Here is a 21,966-nt window from a genome sequence, read left to right as displayed (position 1 = left end):
CTCACAGATCTATGAGACATGTTTAAGTGAACGTAAAAAAAAGTGATACAATGAAGTTGGTGATACATTGTTTATAATATTTTTAAAAGGAAAGATGATGCAAAATATGATGCATTTGTGTTACCTAACCTGACGTCTCAATCTTAGGCCAGAATAGTTCAACATACACACAATATGTTAGTATTGTATGTTTTTAGTTCAATATATTCATTCCATGTTATACAAGTGCAATAGTACTGTTTGTAACTGCTACCTCACCTTAAGCATGTGTTTTTACTGTGATTGTCTGTTCTTATATGTGTGCATGTTCTTTTACTTGTAATTTTTTAGCCTGAGATTGTATTTTATTCAATGTTTTTTCTAGTTCTGTTTTTACCAGGCTCAGGATGTGCAGCATAATGTCATTGTTTTTACTGACAATAACATGATTCACATTTAACCGCCTTGCTCCAAACATGTGATCTTTAGACATTCAAGATTCAAGTCTCCAATGTTTATTTGCTAAACAACACGACGCATCTCAATTAGTACATACTTCAGGATCTACTCCAGTCATCTGTGAGACTGGCTGAATTTCTCGCTGCTCCATTTGGCATTCTACTGAGTTAAAGAGCTAGCATTACAAACACACAGTGACTGATTAGCCCAAAAAAAAATCCCAGAAGATAAAAATCTTGATTTTTAAAACAATTTTTTTTCCCCACCTCTAATGCCCAGTGACAGATATCATATGAGGAAGAATCAAACGATGCATAACTATCTCAGTTGGATTACAAGAACACCAGTTTCAAATCTCTCTAAAAGTTGAGTGTCTGCTTAAGTTGAATTTTCTTTGAATCAATATTTTTGATGTTTCTAACACATACGGTTTGAATCCAATACAACCCATGATATTTAAACTCAGACACTATAAATGTCTTAATTTCAAACATGTTAATACAACAAAGTAGATCAATTATTAAGCATGAAAAGCAATAAAAATATGTAAAGTGAAACAGAACATCGACTGCCAAATTGGACCAAAAGCAAACAGAACATGTTGAGTTCAGAAAAAACGACATGTCATTTATGTGGCCACGATCAAGATGATGATTGATCAAACCCCCCCGCCCCACAGGGATCCTCACCATTGGAGTTGTGACACTTTTTCAGTGCCAGTTTAGGTGTTTGTTTTCTGTTTGTTTTAATTTGAAATCAGAGAAATCAAATCAAATCAAATACATCTATTTGATATGGACATTGAAACAGAGAGGCAAATGTGCACAACACAATTCAGATGTGTCACACTGTTCATTTTGAAGCCAGGAGCCCTTCATGTCCACCACCACTCCACTAAATCCTCAGACCCATAATCTCCCATAAACACTCCCCGACTGTGGAGCCTCCTTGGCACTGGCGGCATGTGTCTGCCAACCCTGTATACCCATTAGCACCACTAAGCCTCTGTTTGTCCCCCCGCCCAAACCCTCCATTCTCTCAACAAAGGTGAGTCTGTCTGATTATTACCTGACTTTGCACTATGGGTGGTTTTAATCCTCAGCTCTGGCAAGAACTGTGTGAAAACAGAAAAAGCACTTATTCATTTTCTATCCAGAAAAATGTCTTAAGTTGCCTCTCATTACCAGCAAACGTTTGCATACTGCAGAAAATGAATTTCAATGACTCTTTTCCCTGTAGCTTCATCACTCCCTCCTCCCCTTCATAACCTCACTTCACTTTTCCTGCTCATCTTCATCCTCCTGCTTTTCTGCACGTCTCCCTCTCTAGTCTCTCTTTTTTTTTTCTCTCTCTCTGTATCACACTCTACTCCCTCTCTACTCCTCTCTCTTTCCCCTGCAGCCTGCTAACCAGATCATTCCAATCCTTCCATAAATAGGAAAACTACAGTAAACAAAAATGAGAGGAAGACGCTGCCGGTGCAATCAGACAGCATTTCTCTCTATTTCTTTTTAAGTCCCCTCGCTGCCTGCGCTCTGTGCCGCTCATTCCTCCCAGTGCACTGCAGCTCCTCCTTCCACCTCCTCTCATCAGCTGCCCCTCCCTCTTCCTCTCTCTGTCTCTGCTAGGTGCAGCATGTATGTGAGCGTGTGCGAGCCAGCAGAGCCGCCTGTGTGTTTACATGTCAGCCTATCAGGGCTGCCGGATTTAGCGCATCTGGAGAGGACGGAGGCATTTCTCAAATGCCCCTCAGACGAGGGATTCTCATCGCTGCAAACGTCCCTCTTTCCCATCTGAATCTAGCCTAGTCTCGAGTCCTACATCCCTGTCTCCATGCTTTCGGAGGCATTTTGAATTTCCTTGGCAACATGGAGCTGCCTGAATTAGAATTCTCTGCATGACAGTCCTGGTAAGTACTCTGTCTCTATGGTGGGCTTTGAGCGCTGAGGCATTGGATCTGATTTATTATGGTGCAGTGGTGGGGCCAGGGGATCACCAGGGAGCAAATTAAAGTCAGGAATAAAATTGTGTATCATAGGAAAAAGGGAAGGGATGGAAAGAAGGGGGGTCATTCTCAGAGGAGGGCTTCAGATCTTATTTGTGCTTTGTCATCCAGATGGGTTTCATTTCTGCTGTGTGCCATGCAATCTGGCTTTGTACTGTGTAGAAGACACAAATAATGTGTGCATGTGTTTTCTGATTGTACAATATGTAGAATTTATTTTCTCAGGGTAAATGTATCAGTACAGAGACAAACTGTGAACATGATATCAAATGTATGTAATTGAAAGCATGCAAACACCCCTATGTCCGGTCTTTTAATATCCCATCTAAAAAGGTGTGAAGCTGAGCAGGAGAGTGTCTGTTTTGTGTTTTCTCTCTTGACTGTTTTGCCAGCCTGGTTGTTGCTGCTTCCTAATCTGCGCTCATTAACATTCATGTTCCCCTTCAAATGCCAGCAAACTCATCTAGACTCACACTTATTCATTCTCAGCAGCTTTTTGCTGTTGGCTATTTCCAGTGTCGATGAGGGATTCTATGCAGGTGTTTGATTGGCCACAGGTTACATAGATGGGTGGATGGTGGTGCTGGTGGGGAGGGTGGGTGTGTTCGGGGAGGGGGGGGGGGAAGATGATGGTCGACTTAGTGTGATTATTTATGCAGGCCCAATAAGCAATCTCTAGTTTAATTGCTATTGCTTGTTATATTTGCATCTTCATAATTATGGCTGCAACGCTCCAGCAGGCAGACAGCGATGAGGGGACTCTTCCTCTCTGGTTTTTTTAATAGTGCTGTAACAACCTCTGCAAGCCTCAGACCTCCGACAGTCTCAGAGTGAAGAGTCTGCTCTTCATGTCAAGGTTTATGATCTCTCAAAGCTCTTAATTGGGACCCTGTAATCAGGTTATGACAGCTGATTGGAGTCTCTCTTTTTTTTTTTTGTTTCGTACTTATTTATGCGTGACACTCTAGGTGCACGTCTGCAGCTCCAAAGCACTGAACACATTTTTCAAGGGACTGAAATGAGCAGCGGGTGTTTATGACTGGAATTTCTGATGATATCTGGGGAACAAATGAGTGTTTATCATTAGCATTGTCACTGGGCAAACTTAATTTCAACAACCCACGTATTTCCAGTATCAGTTTGTTGCGTTTGCAGGTCTTCAAGGTCTTCAAGTATGTTTGTGTAGAAGCATTACAAGGGCAAGTTGTAGATTATACAACTTTTGCACAATTTATGCTCACATAACAGATATTTATAGAGAGTCTACATTAATATTCATTGAATTCATATACACTGTATTATCACACATTGCCCTGAATCACAATTAAAATAGGATTGATTTGATTATATAAAATGGAAATTGATGTTATATGAAAAGATTTTTGCATTAGCTGTAACAAACGTAACCTGCATCCATTGATTTCTTTATGATTTGATCCCCCCAACTGGTGCAGCACAGCAAGCTGCAGTCACAGCAGCTACTGGGGATCGAAATTAACATATAAAACTACACTGACTATTTTCACCATGAGGTAATGTGGTACCTATTTTCACATTCAGAAAACACATTCAATATGCATTCAATAGGGCTCTTATTCCCCTTAATAATTACACATCTATTTAATTGAGTCTTTACAGCGTTTTATGTTTTGGTACACTTGCGTGGATGTCTGTCTCCGCAGCTGTCTAGAATAGAGTATTGGATGGAAGCATTTACCAGACTTTGTTTGTTGTTTTTTTGACTGAAGATAGCATTCTGCTTTTGTAAAGTGGTGAGTCTGGTAGAGAACAGTAAACATGTAACCTGTCAAACCAAAACATAAAGCCAAAAGATGCTAAAAGAAGAAGAATCAGAATGGTCTACCAGCTTTGTGGTTCCCCATATAAGAGCATAATTTGGCATCAGTTTGCATAGTATGTGTTCTAAGGAATTGACAAATTTGATGACTGATAACCATCATAGCTACTTTGAGTCATTTACTGAGGAGTATGGTGTTATTGGGCAGCTGTATTTAATGTACACTATGACATTTATTTAGTGTTTTGAGCACAAACAGTCAATCCCTGACCTCTGCATGAACATGAAAGATTTCACTCTAATGGATATTTTGCCAAACCTAAGTGTCCTCACTTTAAAGGCTCCCACTGAAGACTAAGACAGACACCGATCAGCCACAAAATTATGACCACTGACAGGTGAACATTGATTATCTTGTAACAGGGACACCTGTCAGTGGCTATATGCTAGGCAGCAAGTGAACATTTTGTCCTCAGAGTTGATGTTTTGGAAGCAGGAAAAATGGGCAATGATGAAGGTGTGAGTGACTTTGACAAGGGCCTAATTGTGAGGGCTGGACAACTGGATAAGAGCTTCTCAAAAACTGCAGATGTTGTGGGGGTGTCCCCACTCTGCATTGGTTCAGCACCAACCAAAAGATGTCTAAGGAGGAAAAACTGGTGAACCAGTTACAGGGTCATAGGCAGCCCAGGCTCATTAGGTGAGGACAAATGGACTTTGCAGTTTGCTGTGTATGTGGCTACATAGCTGCAGACCAGTCAGTTTGCCAATGCTGACCCCTGACCCCACCACCTACAATGGATACGTGAGTGTCAATAAAAGAAGGTGGCCTGGAGAAACACAAGGTTTGACTTGGCCTCGTAATTCCCCAGATCTCAATTGAATTGAGAATCTGTGGGACGTGCTGGACAGACAAGTCTGATCAGTGGAGGCCCCAACTCACACCGTACAGGACTTAAAAGGATCTTCTGTTAATGTCTTTGAGCCAGATACCACCTTCAGAGAACCATGGAGTCCATGTCTCGTCAGGTCAGGGCTGATGAGGGCCAGCAACACGATTGGGCAGGTGGTCATGATGTGATGGCATCATGTTAAGGCACACAAACCCCCACACAGTTTTTAAATATTAAAACAAAGACAGCTTGCAGATTGAAATCTGTAAGATTCAGAGAGGCTTTTCCCTGCTCTGAGAAAGTTTGAGTAATTATAAACAGATTTGAGAATGTACTCATTTTATCAAATAGTCAGAAAACAAAGAAGTAAGGGATTTGCTGTCCAAGTAAGCTGATATAGTATCACAATTCTTCTCAAATGTAAATACTGACTCAATTTGTATAATCCTTTTACCAATATTAGTTCACTATTAAAAGATTAAGGCAATGCACACAATTGAAATAAAAGCCATGGGGCCTAAACTTCACTTCATTCCATTCCAAACAAAACATAACAGCTGGACACACTGATAGCTGCTCTGCTGCTGTTTTTTTGTTCACACTGCTTTGTTCCAAGCTGTCATAAGCTTTATATTCGGTGATGCATAATAAAGGTATAATGATTAGAAAGCCACTGTATTTGTTCCAGAGTTTACCGCATATGCTCTTTGTGAGTACCAGAATATATAATTTCCCTCCGTGAAAAGCCTCTGTAGGGTTGTTTTAATGTTTTATTTTTCTCATGTTTGATTCTAGAATCTAATTATAGCCCATTTTACTTACAGCTGAAATCAGAACACTCACAGCACATTACAGTTCATTTGTGATGCCCCAGAAAGGAGTGACGTCTAAAATGGCCAGGCACACAGCGAGGGTGTTACTCTTAAGGCCATTTGCTGTAACCAGATCCGTGTGGAATCAAGCCACTGCCACATAATGGGTAACATCAGCCACCTTGAAGAGGAAATGGCGAACAGTGATTGTGGTGACGAGTGCCAGAGCTTGTGTTTAGACAGTTGTCTGCTGGATGCCGAGGTGACAGACGGAGGCAGATCTGTCACAGGATACTCAAATTTGCGTTCTACAAATGTATTCAGAAGGTCACCATCCTGCTGCTCGGCTGCAGCCTTCCTCATTTAAATTTAATAATAACAGCTTTATGCAAAATATGAAACAGGCGGGGGCTACTAGGGTGGATGGCAGAGGTTGTCTCATGCTCATGCTTCTGGCTGCATTCAGGCTCTTACATAGCAGAGGCTGCAACAAATTACATTAGAGGTGATCAAGTGGAAATCCTGAAGCCGGTCAGTTTCTGATACATCCAACGTTCTATCGATATCATTTTCTAGTTTTTTTAAGCTTGAATTTATTATGACAAGTGATCTAAGTGAAACACAAGGATTTTTTTAAAGAGAGAGATTAGCAAGTTAACAGATGCAAAACAACACAGAGATAAAGAATGTCTGACACCAGTTGTCTGGCTTGTAAAAGGGTATGATGAATTGTTACCTAGTATTTCTGCATTCTCAAAACTGCAAGAACTGTGTTAGTTAGCGGTCAAGCTGCCTGCACTATACTCCGCTCTCAACACAAACGGCTTAAGCAGTCCTTCAAAGAAAGAGATGTAAAGAACACAATTTGAATACAGTTCTCAAATGAATGGTCCAAGTTTCCTGGCATCTGTGGGGGGAAAAAAACAGCACGGCACTTCATATTTGTACAGAAGCCAGTAATTATTGCCCGAGTGAGTTGGTGTGAAAATCTCTCACAATCTCCCTTTGTGCTTTCTATGAAGCACTGTAAGAGGCTTGTGTGAGGTAAAATTGCCTTTAGCACGGCATTTAGCCTTTTTTTTTTTCTTTTCAATTCCAGCCTCAACAACATCGTATATTCCCCGATGGTGAGTAGGGGATAAAGGTTTGAGTAATTTCCAGCTTATCCGACTTGACTTTCAGAAGTATTGGGTGCTAATGAAGACAAAAGCCTCTTCTGTATTATTAGACTATGTTGTTGAAACAAGACACAGATCTGCATGTCAATCATGTAGAATAAGTTAAATGCAGAGCATGGTTTATTCCAGGCTAGGACTTTTCAATATGCTTTGAGGTGAAGTAAGATTTGACAGATTCAACAAGTTCAACACGATACTAGTAAAAATCAAACAGCAATAAGAATAGAAGTCATGGGCACCCATTGGGTAATTTCTTGGTTTGTAATTACCAAACCATGCAAACAAAATCCTGCACACTGTCTAGGTTGCACACATATGCTGGCAACTTATTTGTGCACTGTCTGGTAAAAGTATAAAAAATTAGGAAAATGGTCCCAATTTCATTAAATTATCTTATCAACACTAAATAGATCATATGACTAATAAATAGTTGTAGTAAGCTGAAATAATGAATAGCCCAGTCTGCAGTTTCCAGTTCCTCTCAGTTAATTGGTTTTGGTTCACCATCCTGTCTGGTTTAGTCCCTCTGGCTCTCACTGACCCTCACCATATAAAAGCCGTGGGCAGCGGCTCCAAGCTTAAAAGCCTCCAGCTAAAAAAGCTTCCATACAACGATTGTATGCTACCTGCCCAGTGTGGAAAAAAAGCAGAGCCAGGGCCAGCATCTTTCAGAGGGTTGAGTGTCTGGTAAAGACAGTCAAACAACTATAGACCCAAGAGGCAGAGATATGTTTTCACAGGAGTTAAAACACCAAACAAGGAGAAAATTTGAAGTGATAACTGGGCCATTTCTCACATGGCCGAGCAAAGACTCCAGAGAAATATAAATGTAGAGTCCAAGTGAATGAGTAAAGTAACCATGGGCCATCCTTAGGCCATGTTCTGTTGGATCACATTAGTCTCTCACACCAGTACTTAAAAGCTCTTGGTTTTGGCTTTGTTTTTACATCATTCTTGTGGAGTTACAGCTTAATGTAGGACTATTAAAGGACTATTGTAGAAAGAATACCTAGGAAATACAATCTCAAAGAGCTTGTTTAGAATGTGCAGTGTTAAGAGTTGAAGTGTTGATCTGTAATATAACATAACGTAATCCAGGTACAGAGATTCTGTAATGATGGTTGTACATTGTTACCAAACATCTATGTCTGCACACTGTACATTTGTCCGCGTCTCAAAAATAGCCATATCACAAAATTAACTGTGAAAGAAGTAAATAAAGGTGAGATAAGCGTTGAGGAGTGTATCTTTAGAAAGTGTGAGACAGGACAGCACGACTACAATCTGTTGTCTGCCCCCGGCACTAAAACGTGAGTCACATGTAGAACATGAGGCTTTTGTAGGCTGATAATAGTTTGGTCCAGAATTGAAAAATAAAAAGGAGAAAAAAAGACATTGTGACAATGGTAGAGGGTTTTCGTCAAGCGCACCATTCGGGTTTGGAGGGCGCCGGTAGCCTAATGGTTAGTGTGCACACCCCATGTACCGAGGCCAAAGTCCACGAAAGACGGCTGCCTGGGTTCAAATCCGACCTGCGGCTCCTTTCTCGCATGTCATGCCCCACTCGCTCTTCCTCCCTGATTTCTGACACTATCCATGGTCCTGTCTGTACAATAAAGGCCTAAAAAATAAATCTCTGGAAACATTTGGGTTGATACGCTGTGACTATTAAACGTCTGATGGCTTTGAGCTGGTGTGCAGGCCGTCTTTGTCTTGCTGCTGTGTTTGGTTGCCCTGCTCCTATGTGATGTGTTTACAAGCCCCTTCTTTTGTGGTGGTACTACCTGAATCTCACAACGGGGTCTTCGATGAGAAAAATGTCCCTGCTTTGTAGCCTTTATTTTTCAGATGTCTTGATATACCTTTACATTTATCACCAAATTGACATCTAAATTATCTGAGGACAGCTGACGGCAAGCTGTGGCTTCACCTGATTGGCCTAATGCTTGAAAATACTTTGCCCATGTAACCAAAGCTGTATTTGATATTTGAACTTAACTATATACATATGTGTTATTTTTTACTGTATTCATTGAACTTAAGATGTTTTTTTTGTGATGTGTTCATTGTGTATGTTCATACTGCAGTAGAGACAAATATACACATTTCATTTGTCAGTCCTAATTAACATAAAGTCACCATGTGATAAAGACACTCGAGGCACATCTGTGAGTGTAGTAAAAAAGCTTTTATTCAAGCATGTCTGTCTCCCACATGTTTGAGCAGGAGTCTTCTTCAGGGCATGACTCGTAGGTGTCAGATCAGAACTCCGAGTGCTCAGGATTTCCCGTTTGTTTTTGCACCATCCTCTAACCCTCTCTACTCCAAAGAGCATCTTTGTTTACTGAATATGAGTCAATATTTTTACCTTTTTTTTCCCTCCTCAACAAAACATATTTTTTATGGTCTCTCATTGACCACTTCTGAGATGCTTAAGATTTGAGATTTTAAAATGTATGAGTCGTTGAGTCTTTGTCTGCATGCACTCAGCAGATGGTCCAAGCATATGTGCTCTGTCTAGGCCTGCATCTGTGTCAGTTTTTGGTCAAACTACATGGCGTTGTGGCATATTGACAATGTCTATGCACAGCAGGATGCACACCAATCACAGCTTTTAATGAACATCCAAAAAATCATTGGACCCATCAAAACTCATAGGAAACACATCAAAACCCATAAGATGAAGGCAATGTGGTCCAATCTGATCGTTTGGTCTTTTAATTAAATAAGTCATTGTATTGAATTTGGGTATGATTTGTTCCATACTGTTGTAGCATATAATAGCCTAATTGCACCTATAACATGAAGTCAGAACAATAAGTCTAGAGCTGTACATTCTTCATATACAATGGTTGGAAATAAAATGTTTTATGATTGGTTGTAATTTTTTCCAATATTTGTCGCTGTTTTAATGACTAGCAATGTGCACTGTAGTTCATTCGTCCACTGTTGTAATTCTAGGGAGTCATTAAGGGCCCTTTTTCGCTGTGGTTCCACAAATTCACTTGACAAAGTAGAGAAATGTACCAGACCAAATACATGAACACTGGAAACAAAGTACTAGGAGCCTTGAACTCAAGTAGCTACACTTAATTCAATTAATATGTCTATTTACACCCACGCTCCGCGTACTATAACATGTGAAATGTCATTTGTGAAGAATTTGTATAGAAGTGCTGTTTAAGCCAATGATTAACTTGAAGCTTATAAGGCCATGGTAAAGAGCATGTCTCACACAAAAATGAGTTTCCATTGAAGAGTTTTAGGTGCACTACAGCCGACTGAGGATCAAAGATGATTAAGTTAGTTTCGTCCACTGACCACACAGGAGATGAGAGAGGGATTTGATCTTGAAGCTGGTTATTTCCAGATCGCTGGTACAGAGAATGATGCAATCCTTACTGACTTGCCATTGGCTGACAGAGTTAGGAAGTCTTTGAGCACAGTGCAGGTCCTGTGGATATAGCATACAGCGTGTGCTATCTTAACATGATGTGACATGGCCTGACAGGATTAAAGCATGAACAATTAATTTCCACAAGCACACATGCTGCAGGTGAGCAGAGAATAAGTGGTAGTGCAACTTGTTAGAAGCCATCGTTTATTTTATTTTTTATTGTGCAAGGACATTTCACACAGAATAGGATTTTTCTGCTCAAGAAATAACTTTTTAATCTCCAAGGAAGGAGATATCACATTAATCATGCAATTCAAAGGTGATGACACTCAAGCAATTGGCTTCAGTTTTGTACTCCATTACAATGAAAGCCTCCAACCTGCTTGGCTAGCTTCCACCACTTCCAGCAGTTATTCCTGTCAGCTGAATGAATGCTGTATTGGTCAGAGTGCAGTAAAGGTACTTTGAGGCGGACACAGTCAAATGGAAAGCCTAATGGAGATTGTTACTTTCAGTTCCATTAACCACAGTTGTTGGTGATTTTAGCTGGAGAACAGGCATCATCCAGACCATTCATTTATAGTGTCACCTGTCAAACCGAAAAACCATCCTGCATGAAGACCTACAAGCTTTAGTATCTTCCTGAAATTGTTGGCTTTAGGACTACATGTCTTCGTCCAAACTGTGTATCTTTTCTTCTAGCAAATTTGCATGACCTCTACTCCATTTCAACTTAAGATTCTGCAACATCACATACAAAATGCAGGAAATTCATTTAGATTTTTTGTCCAAGCAGCTGGATGGACAATGCAGAAGATTTCCAATCAACTAAGCTGGATTTCTCTGCAACTCTCCCGTGTTTGCTTGCATGCCAAAATTATGTTATGGATGTAAAATGCTTCTGTGGCCATAATTGTTTCTGCAGCGGGACGCAGCTTTGTCAGTGCACACCTCTCTGTCTATGAGGCCTCCGTGAACTGCCGCATAAAAGGCTTGGACAAAATCTCTTTGCAGAACACTGCAGAAAGCTAGTTTAAGTGAAAAATACTCTAAATACTTGTGTAATACTTTTTTGACTCCTTGAACCAGTTTGGATCCTGAAAATGCTGGATTATGGGGCATGAGGTGTTTACAGAAATTTAAGGTTTGGGTTATTTAGTTCCCTTTGGACATTTAAACTATCAAAACCGGGCCCTTTTATTTTGAAGAAGGCTGCCAGAAAGCAACATTATGAAAATTTATTTTGCCTTACGGAGACACACAATCTGCCACAGGTAATTAAACATAGTCAAACATTTTTATTTCCGCATGATTCATTCTTTTGAGAAGAAGCTTCTGTACAGCCGCTTGTCCTTGTACTGATCACTACAATTATCCACACTCCCTTAATCTCTCTTGACACCATCTCCTTCAAAAAAAAAACACAAGTGTGTCAGTGTGGATATCTTCTGTTCTGAAACTTCTGAAGCAAAGAGTGCATGACTTTTTGGCTGCGAGCCCTGTTAGCTGGAGGATGAAAAGAGAGAGATTGATGGTTCGCTGACCACATGCAGGTGTGTTTCTGCATCCCAACAGGAGTAGTTCCCATGCACTAGACCGTTTTGCTCCTCTCATTCGATGCTGGCATGGTGGATTGTCAGGCCGTGCATTTTTTTTTTTTTTTTTAGCTTTGCAGGGGGGTGTTAAATTTATCTGAGGTTTCCATGGAGGATTTGTTTTTATGGGATTTCTCAAATCTGACTGCTCATTCTTCTGCAGGATGTAGATTAGCTGGCAGCCTTCTGCAATACAGTTCTGATGTTTACCCTGCAAGTATTTGGTAAAATGTCCGTATTGTTACAGGTCACTGTCGCTATGTTTGTCATATCATTACTGTTGAAAGCTATATCTAGACCTGTTCATGCTACAGACCTGGTTTACATCTAAATATTTCCATCCCAATGAAATGAATAAAGAGCTGGATATAATCATCTAATTTTGATTCACTAAGTAGATTTACTTGGGAAATGTGGAACCTTTTGTGCGGATGATTAAATTTTGCTCGTAAAAACAGCATGTTTGCTGCTCAGATATTGCCCACTGCAGGTGGAGTTCAGTCTCCAACATCAGGCAGTGGATGTTCTGAAACACTCATCCACTGTAATCTCCTGCAAACACCGTTACTCTGACGCAGCCCACAATGTTTTCTTGCTTGTTTGCTTATTGCGTTTTTTTTCAAGTTTAAATTTGTCAGTCGCGCAAACATACCAGTGGCAGCAGTGTTAAATCTTTTAAATCCTGTCCATATTTACCCTGTTACTTTGCAGCTGTATCCTCTTTTTTTTCTTTCATCTGCACTATTCTCTAAACAGTTGCAAAAAAAAAAAAAGCAGTTTACAAGATGTGTTTGCTACCTCACAAGATGCTACAAAAAAGAGAAGCGGAGCAAGTGAGCATGTGATTCACATCTCTAATGAAGGCTGAAGCCAGAAGCTGTTTAGTGAGAACAATTCAGGAGCTGTCATAGACAGAAATAAAAGCATTAGACAGAAACATAGGGAAATAACTAGATAATTGTTAATATTGTTTGTTTCATTCTCGAGAGAAGATCAACCTTGTAATACATTTTCTGAATTAAAAATGAACCAAAAAAGCAACAAATCAAAGACACCTCTTTTTCTCCCAATATTCTAAAACATGTTTCTGAAAGATTTTAAATGTTTGATTGTTTATGACACAAACATTGTGTAAACCCTTCATAAATATGACTGAATCTAATTACAAACTTAAAATATTCAATCCAAACAAGCAGCACTTGTCACTTATACACAAGAAGAAAAAAAATACAAATATTCTGCGTCATAACTGCATGCACATCAATCAAAGCAAACAGCTAAATAATTTACTATATATCAGGGGAAATACTCTCAGAACTCTCAGGCTGCTTCGATGATTCATGACATCGGTCACAAGTTCAAACTCCCCTACAGGGACGTGACAGACAAGCAGAGTTGCAGTGTATTGGTTTACAACTCACAGCTAAACTTTTAATTGCATCTACGATTTTGTTTATGTGACGTCGAGTTAATTTTTCATGAACTGTTTACATTACTTTGTCTGCCTCTTCTCTTTAGAAAGTTTCAATAATATTCAATAAGGTCCTCAAGTCCCTCCTTAGTGTAAATAGCCAAATAGTCCTTCCTACATTATGCAGCACACCAAAAGGTACTTAACAATAACTGAAAACAACCGAGGGGCATGAATGCATTGAAGCATATAGCTCATTTGTCTGCGTGCTGCTTGCTTGCAGATATTCTGTGACCCATTAACAGTGCACACCTCTCTTCTTTGGTTCGCCTTGTATCAAACCACACGGCACCAAAGGGGAGGCGATGCAGAGATCCAAGGGAACAACAGACTAATGGTGAGCAGAGACATGCTTTTGAGAGGACTATGACAGGGTGAGAGGTCCGTGGAGAAAACGCAAGCAGTCGCAGATGGGCAGGAGGGAAAAGGGTTGTGCACTCGTATTCTTTCTTCCCACAGTACAATCAAAAGGGAGGATGGAAAGACTCAATGTGAAGAGAAAGAATATGAGTTAGAGATCAAGAGCTGAAATTACATTTTGTTCTCTTGGCAGACAAAAAACCTTTAAACTCCAATCTAAAGCCCAGAAAGAGTGTATAGAAGTCACAATGCAGCTGTAATTGAGAGGTTATTTTCCAACTCCTTTTTTTTCCTCCAGAATTAGAGCTCAAGGTCAAAACAAAGTGGTGATACAGTGAGTGGATCTGGGCTGTGAGGCCAGATTACAAAGATAGTACCCCTGCCCTTACTACACTGTGAATCATAAATCATGCATGGTTCTCTGGTAAGAAAATCACTGCTGCATTTGCTTTTGCTTGTTTTCGATTAGCAATGACACCAGTGACCCACATCCTCATTCATATTCCTGACTTGACGAGATAAAATCGCATTCTGCGTCGAAAAGATAAACTTGTCACCCGCTTTGTGCACCCAGTATCTTGGTAATATTTCATTACACGCTTAGGTTTTTGCATCGGTCACAGTGGCTCACATTTAAACGTGTGCTTACACTATGTATGAGCTTTAAAAATGAACTGAACAGGCTGTTTCAGAAAATATTCCACCATCCTATTGGAAAGGCCTTCCCTGCATGCTTTCCATAAATTGGTGAAAGACAGAACAAAAGGGAAATCACAAGGGAGTAACCGATAGACACGAGCTTTCATTCTGACAGTCTGCCTTTTCACAATGCCCCATTCACACTGGACTGCTGCCCGATGTGTCTGACATATGCAGCCAACAGAAATTAACAGTTCTGGAGGAAGTGGAAATGAAAGCTGTAATTAGTGTTCCATTGGAAGTGCTCAGACCACAATCCAAGCTGCCTCGGTCCCATGAATTTAATTCAGTGAGAGTGATGTGGCATTTGTGTTGGAGCACTAGCCGATCATTCTAATCCTCACTATCAGGTTGAATATTTTTTTAGTGCTTACAGCATTATGGTAGACAGCCAAAGTGGTTCTAACAAGCACTAAGCCGATCATTTGAAGCACTCTTACAAAACCCACTCCTGTGGTGAATGAGTTACAGAAAGAATGTGCAGTGCCAATACAGCTCCAATGTGTTATGACAATGTTCATTATCATGAAAATTTGGACGAGCACTTTATTAACCTCTCATAATGGAATTCCTGTTTTGAGATTTAAAAGATGTTCATCTTTACATTGCTGTTTATGATTGAGTTGTATCATGATTTCCTAGTTGTACAGCTGTATGGATATATGACTTCTTTACTTCATTTCATTATGTACACTACTGTTGTGCATCATTGTTTTAAACATCAGGGATTAAGGTGCTTTTATGTGCTGATAAAAAGCCCAAGCCTTCATTACTTTTACAAAGCCAGTCGCATTCATACAAAACTTAAAGAAATACACAAAAAACATGATGAAATCATACAAATATTTTGCAACCAATGACTCTTAGAAGAACCATATTCAAAGTAGGACAATACAAGAGTTCAATATGAATAGAGGGAGTCTTTAAAAAGGAAAAAAAAAACACATAGATATAGAGAAATAAAAATATAAAAAACCTGAGCTTTGAAATTCTTTGCATGTTGGTTTTCTAAGAGTGCCTCACAGATTTAGCAGTGACTGAACCCGCATGATTGATGTGAGAAGTAGAGCTTGAAGGTTCTAGCAAGTTAAAGTTCCCCCGAGTCAAAATCAAATGGGGGGTTTAAAGTCCTCTGACATCCTCCCTCTCTCCATTTATCACCGCTTGGCAGAAATCTCTGTTTTATATCACTGCAAGGTCAACAGCTCAGCGGTGGCATGGGATGTGTTAACTTTGTGAATACTTGGGGCAACCATTTCAAACAGTAGCATGGCAGTTTTTGGGTTCTAATTAAACATAGTTTGTACAAGCGGAGACAATGTGTCAGTGATAGTGGAAGTAATTGTTTTCAGCACACTGTGAAGTCTGAAGCACATCAGGGTGGTTATATTGTGTGACCGAGCCCTTTTATTGATTGGCTGATTTCATTACTTTGGGGGAAAGCCAACACAATAAAATTTCATGCAAGGAAAGGAGAAAGGCAGCTTATATCTTTGTAAAGGTGCAGAGATAAAAGCAAAATTTTGATTGCAACTGCATGGTTTCCCAAACATTATGGCAACATAATTCATTAAAAAAAACATAACTCTTTAATAACTCATAAATCTGCTTATTGTGACTCTTCTTGTGAAACTATTGACATATTTGTTGAAATTAAACTATTATTAAAGACTGAATGGAAACCGGATTTCAAAATGCAAAGCATGGAATTGTTTTCATTTTCTCATCAGGTTTAAGTGGAATACAGCACTGTCCAAACTTGTTGAAGCCGTGTCCGTGTCACATATTCCAAACTAACAACGCTTTTTTTTTTTCCATGTCTTTACAGGTAAGCAGTAGGATGGTGTTTGGGGACACCGGAGGGCACTGCTACTTGGTGGCATGCTGGCAGCCCATCCTGATCCTGATGCTGGGCACCGTCCTCTCTGGCTCCACCACTGGTTGCCCCTCCCGATGTGACTGCAATGCTCAGGAGCGGTCAGTCGTGTGCCATCGACGGAGACTGGCAGCTCTTCCTGAGGGTATACCAACTGAAACGAGACTGCTAGACCTCAGCAAGAACCGCCTAAAAACCCTCGGTACCGAGGAGTTCATTAATTACCCTCAGCTGGATGAGCTGCAGCTTAACGAAAACACAATTTCATCCATCGAGCCTGGGGCTTTCGGCAACCTAATGAACCTTCGAATCCTAGGTTTGCGCAGCAACCAGCTGAAGCTGATTCAGCTCGGGGTGTTCACAGGTCTGACCAACCTTACACAACTGGATATAAGTGAGAACAAAATTGTCATTCTGCTTGACTATATGTTCCAGGAGCTGTATAACCTGAGGGCTCTGGAGGTGGGGGACAATGACCTTGTATTCATCTCACCACGATCGTTTCATGGCCTCAGCAACCTTGAAAGCCTCAACATTGAGGGATGCAATCTGGCCTCAGTGCCCACTGATGCCCTTAGCCATCTGCATAACCTGTTGTCACTTCGATTACGCTATTTAAATGTAACTGTCATAAGGGATTACTCCTTTAAGAGGCTGTACCGGCTCAGAGTGCTGGAGATTTCTCATATGCCTGCCCTGGATACCATGACCTCAAAATGCTTGTTTGGACTCAACCTCACATCATTGTCTATCACAAGCTGTAATCTCACTGTCATACCCTACCAAGCCATAAGTCACCTTAGATATCTTCGTTTTTTGAATTTGTCGTTCAATCCAATTCACACTGTCGAAGGGAACCAACTGCACAATTTACAGAAGCTTCAGGCTTTTCATCTGGCTGGGGGCAGATTAGCTGCCATAGAGCCCTACTCCTTCAGAGGACTCAACCACCTCCGTGTTCTCAATGTTTCCAGCAACAGCTTGAGCACCCTGGAGGAGTCAGTGTTCCATTCAGTGGGCAATCTGGAGACCCTGGCTTTGTATGACAACCCTTTGGCCTGTGATTGTCGTTTGCTTTGGGTCTTCCGTCGGCGGTGGAGGCTCAACTTTAACAGACAACAGCCCATGTGTGCATCACCTGAGGTTGTGCAAGGAAAAGAGTTCAAGGACTTCCCAGACATCCTCCCTTCTGACTATTTCATCTGTCAGAAATCAAAGATTGTGGATTATAAGGTTCAGGAGAGCCATGTAGATGAGGGAACTACGGTTCTCTTTGCTTGCCAAGCTGAGGGTGATCCAGCCCCTGCAATAATGTGGCTTTCTCCTAAAAAGGAATACATTACTACTAAAACTGTGGGGTCAAGACTTTCTGTGTCTGATGAGGGCACACTGGAGGTGCGTTACTCCCAAATTCAGGACAATGGCACCTACATGTGCATTGCAAGCAATGCAGCCGGCAATGACACAAAAGCTGCCCACCTTTTTGTGCATAGTTACTCCCCTAATTGGCCCCACCAGCCAAACAAGACATTTGCCTTCATTTCCAACCAGCCCAACGATGAAGGTACTAATGTAACCCGGGCCTCAGTTCCATTTCCATTTGATGTAAAGACACTTATAATCGCAACCACCATGGGATTTATCTCTTTCCTCGGAGTTGTCCTTTTCTGTCTTGTAATATTGTTCCTCTGGAGTAGAGGGAAAGACAATACAAAGTCAAGTATAGAGGTTGAATATGTACCCCGCAAAGAGGAAACCGAGGAGGCCAGTCCAACTGAGCCACCTGTACAATTCAACATGAAGATCATGTGAACCTCAAAAGGAGGCCATGTAAGCTTACAAACTGCAGTCAGGATGCATACTATCCTCGCTTCAAATATGTACTTGATTTAAGAGCGATAGATACATCTATCAAACTACATCTTGAAAATATACCCAACACATTTTTTTACTTCAGGGACTGAATCTTTAAAACAAATGTTGAATTTCAAATAATCCAATTTCTGTAAATTTGTATTGGCATTTCTCAATCAGTATGTTGACATGCACTTAAAAACCCAATTGCTGCGTGGAACCAGTTTAAGGTAATGGGTCAATGATTTTTATCATGGAAAATTTTGCCTTTATATGAAAGTTGAAGCTGATAGGAAGTGAAAAAGAGACATCCAAATAAGGGTCAGGGTTGGAATCATACCCCTCAGCCCTTTGAGGACCATTCAGCATAAATGGTAAAAGGTGACCCAACATTGGGGCCTACATTGTTGTTATACACACATAAAGTTTAATGCTTAAGCTCTCGAGTATTATCCTTCCCTCAGCACAAATGAGAGAAAGATGTTGTCGTCAGGGTCTTTATCTTGTTTTTGTTTCTTTGTTCTGATTGATGTAAAAAGCACAATAACCCATTAGTACCCCATATCTGTTACTTGACATGCTAAACTGAAAACAGTGCATCTGTTATATTTTATCCCATCAAGCAATTAGTATGAGATAAGTGAAGGGAGCATTATAGACAAACAAAACAAAAACAAAAAAAGAAGAAGGTAAACATTAGGGGTGTGCGCGTTTAGTCAACTAAACTATTAAGCATTGTCACCCTTAATAGCCAGCACCTGAATTACTAGTAATACTAATAATTTATTTGCTGGCTCTCAATGGCGGTTGAATATTATGGCCAAACTGTATTGCAACCTCCCACAACTAGCAAGGACTACAACCAGTCTATCGCTGCAGCCTTAGCTTGGCAAGAAAAATTAACTGTATTTCCATAGACTGGTTGTAGCCCTGGCTAATGGGCCTTCTATTCTGGCTCTAGTGTCTGGATTTAATCAAGCACAATGAATGGATGGCATACCGTAAGGGCATTTTGATCAAGAAAATTGATATACAAATGTATGCAGGTTGTGTCCAGTTAAACTCGCATATCAACTGGAATAATTTGTAACCACATTAGGACAGGAATGTGGACATTAACCTGCAAGGAGGACGAAAGGTCAGCAGTGCTAACACTACTAATGTTAGCCACATGAACCAAGTTACAGTATTCACCCACAGTTTTATTTTTGAGAGAATTCATTCTTTATAACTAGTCAAGACAAGCAAATGAATTAACTTTAAAAATAAAATAATAATATTTTGTACGTTCAAAATATTTAATTTAATTTTCATTGACACATTCTTAGCTTTGTTCTCTGGAATCAAAGATGTATTAAGAATCAGTTGGTGCATCAGAGAAAAAGGAGTGTACTTCACCACCCGTTGTGTCAGTGAACAGTGGCCTTTATTTTACAACATCATTAAACAGGGTTTTGATTTTGTTTTTCTCCACAGTTTGGCACTGCTGTCTGGAAGAAAACATGTCCAAAATGTTCAAACAGAAGCACTTATCTCCATGACTTTTCGCAGAATAATGATAACCATTGTATTTAAGTGCGTGTATCAGTTATAATAACTGGAGGTTACTATTACTGTGGTGATTGTCAAATGAGCAAGCAAGTGTGCATGTTAACACACTGAATAAGGAAAATAAGCCAGTCCTACTGTATTGTGCTCCTTTCTGCCAACAAAAGAAGTGTGTCCTTAAATGTATTGACATGTCTGGCTATACATATTTTTCTGTATTTTATTCTTTCCTTGTACATTATGCTATGGCACAATAGTATTGCTTTTGAAGGCTGTGGTTTATGAACATATTACCATCTAAAGAGCAGATTTTAAAATGAGTCACCAGGTTTCCGGATCAACTAATTCCAAAGTGAGTTACTGCATTACTCAGACTATAAGAGAACACTTAATCATCTGACTAACAATTTCTTATCCAGTGTAACTAAATTAATTTGTGTACACATTTGGCAGCACAGGAAGTGAGAGCACACTGTCAAAGTCTGGAGGTCATATCGTCACCGATGACTCTCAGAAAGTGGGATATTATTCATTTGTTCCCTAAGTAGCCCATTTCCAGATTAGCAATACCCAATATTCTTTGCATAAAATGAAGCATAATGCCTCACACAGATTTTATGTTGTCTAATTAATTTCATAGTCAAGGTCTGCTCTGAAGATAATGTGTTCATTTACTTTTGAAGAACTTGTTTAAAAGGATGGGCAGATGGAAACTCTATTAAAATAAATAACATTTTATATTACTGGTGCTCATTTTATATGAACGTTGGGCAGAAAAAAAATACGTTAGGACACATTTTCCCATCATAAAAAAAGACGATATCTCCATTTTCTGCAAGTAAAATAATAAAATGATCAAAGAGCTTATTGCTCGATTTAGGAGGGACACAATGAAGCACACGTTTGGTATTTGCCTGAAATAATCATCTCACTGCCGTCTATGATGTTGGTTATTTGCCAGTGTAGTTGTTAAAATCATACAGTGAATTCAAACATGGTGGTAATGTTGCACCAAAAATCCAGAGGATCTCTGTTGTGCATTGTACTGTGAACCAAAATAGGACGACAATGTGAGATCATGTAAGGCCATGGTATCCTATTTCTATTGTCACACCTGGCTCAGTTTTCATCAGTCTGAGCTGCATATTGTACGCTGCAGCTGTCCTTTGAGCTTTATGCTAATATTAGCACAGTCCTTTTAATACATTGATCTATGTGTGGCAGCCCGCCAAAATATCAACATTGACCTCTACATATTGATTTTCTATTTTTCTTACTATTCAGAATGGGTGAAATCTTATTTCATGGCAGAGCTGTACGTATCACATTTGCTCATTGCTTTTTCTTTCTCTGTCTCTCTCTCCCTCTAATACATTGACAACAGACGCGCCTGTGAATAACCCCCCCGCCCCCGCCCCTCACTGAACACTCTGAATGAAAACATGATCAAGCACAGCCCTGCAGCAGCACAATGTGAGGAAAAATCATAATAAGATTAGTTTTAGGATAAATTAGGATAAATTCAGGATTGGTGGGAATTACCATTTTTGCATCAGAATTCTTATTTTCATGAAATCTATTAAAATCATAATGGTTTTATATTGGTTGGGGTCAGTAGCAGGCAAACATGTTTTCTTAGATGAAAATGTGTAAGATTTGTTTCTATGCTGTACTACGGCACTTCATTATACACTCGCATTTATTGCTACTTCAGTAATATTTCGATTAATTGTGCAGCGCTACACAGGAGGAAAGATTGTTGTGAGCTTTTTCGCCTGCAGGCAAGACTTCCCCGTTCAATTTCTGAGTACAATCAATCCTGAGTTCATGCATGGTTGGTATCGTGAACATTTGTCCAAAACTAATACTGCCAAGGTAGCTCTGACTAATGTGTTCTTAGATTAATGCTGTCGCTCTCAAAGAAGAAATTCTTCAAGTAAGTTATTTGAGCATGAGAATGGCCTTGCAAGCAACTAAGTAAAGATACTGGTAATCATTATCGTCAAGGATAGTGCAAGAAGAGTGTGTCCATTGTAAGAAAT

The 21,966-nt window shown here is 40.0% G+C and overlaps 1 protein-coding gene across 1 annotated transcript; it reads left to right on the top strand.

Annotated features, from left to right (window-relative positions):
- The first annotated feature begins 2,013 nt into the window (after positions 1–2,013).
- lingo1b (leucine rich repeat and Ig domain containing 1b) lies at positions 2,014–20,667 on the top strand. The gene is made up of 2 exons (XM_061064430.1): positions 2,014–2,347; positions 16,475–20,667. Exons 1-2 carry the CDS (start codon positions 2,336–2,338, stop codon positions 18,332–18,334), a joined length of 1,872 nt encoding a protein of 623 aa, XP_060920413.1. The 5' UTR covers positions 2,014–2,335; the 3' UTR covers positions 18,335–20,667.
- The last annotated feature ends 1,299 nt before the right edge of the window (positions 20,668–21,966 follow it).

Source organism: Labrus mixtus, chromosome 1 (genome assembly GCF_963584025.1).
Source record: "Labrus mixtus chromosome 1, fLabMix1.1, whole genome shotgun sequence".
In the NCBI taxonomy this organism is placed as follows: domain Eukaryota; kingdom Metazoa; phylum Chordata; class Actinopteri; order Labriformes; family Labridae; genus Labrus; species Labrus mixtus.
Note: the sequence above shows the minus strand (reverse complement) of the source record. Positions and strands in the feature narration are given on the sequence as shown.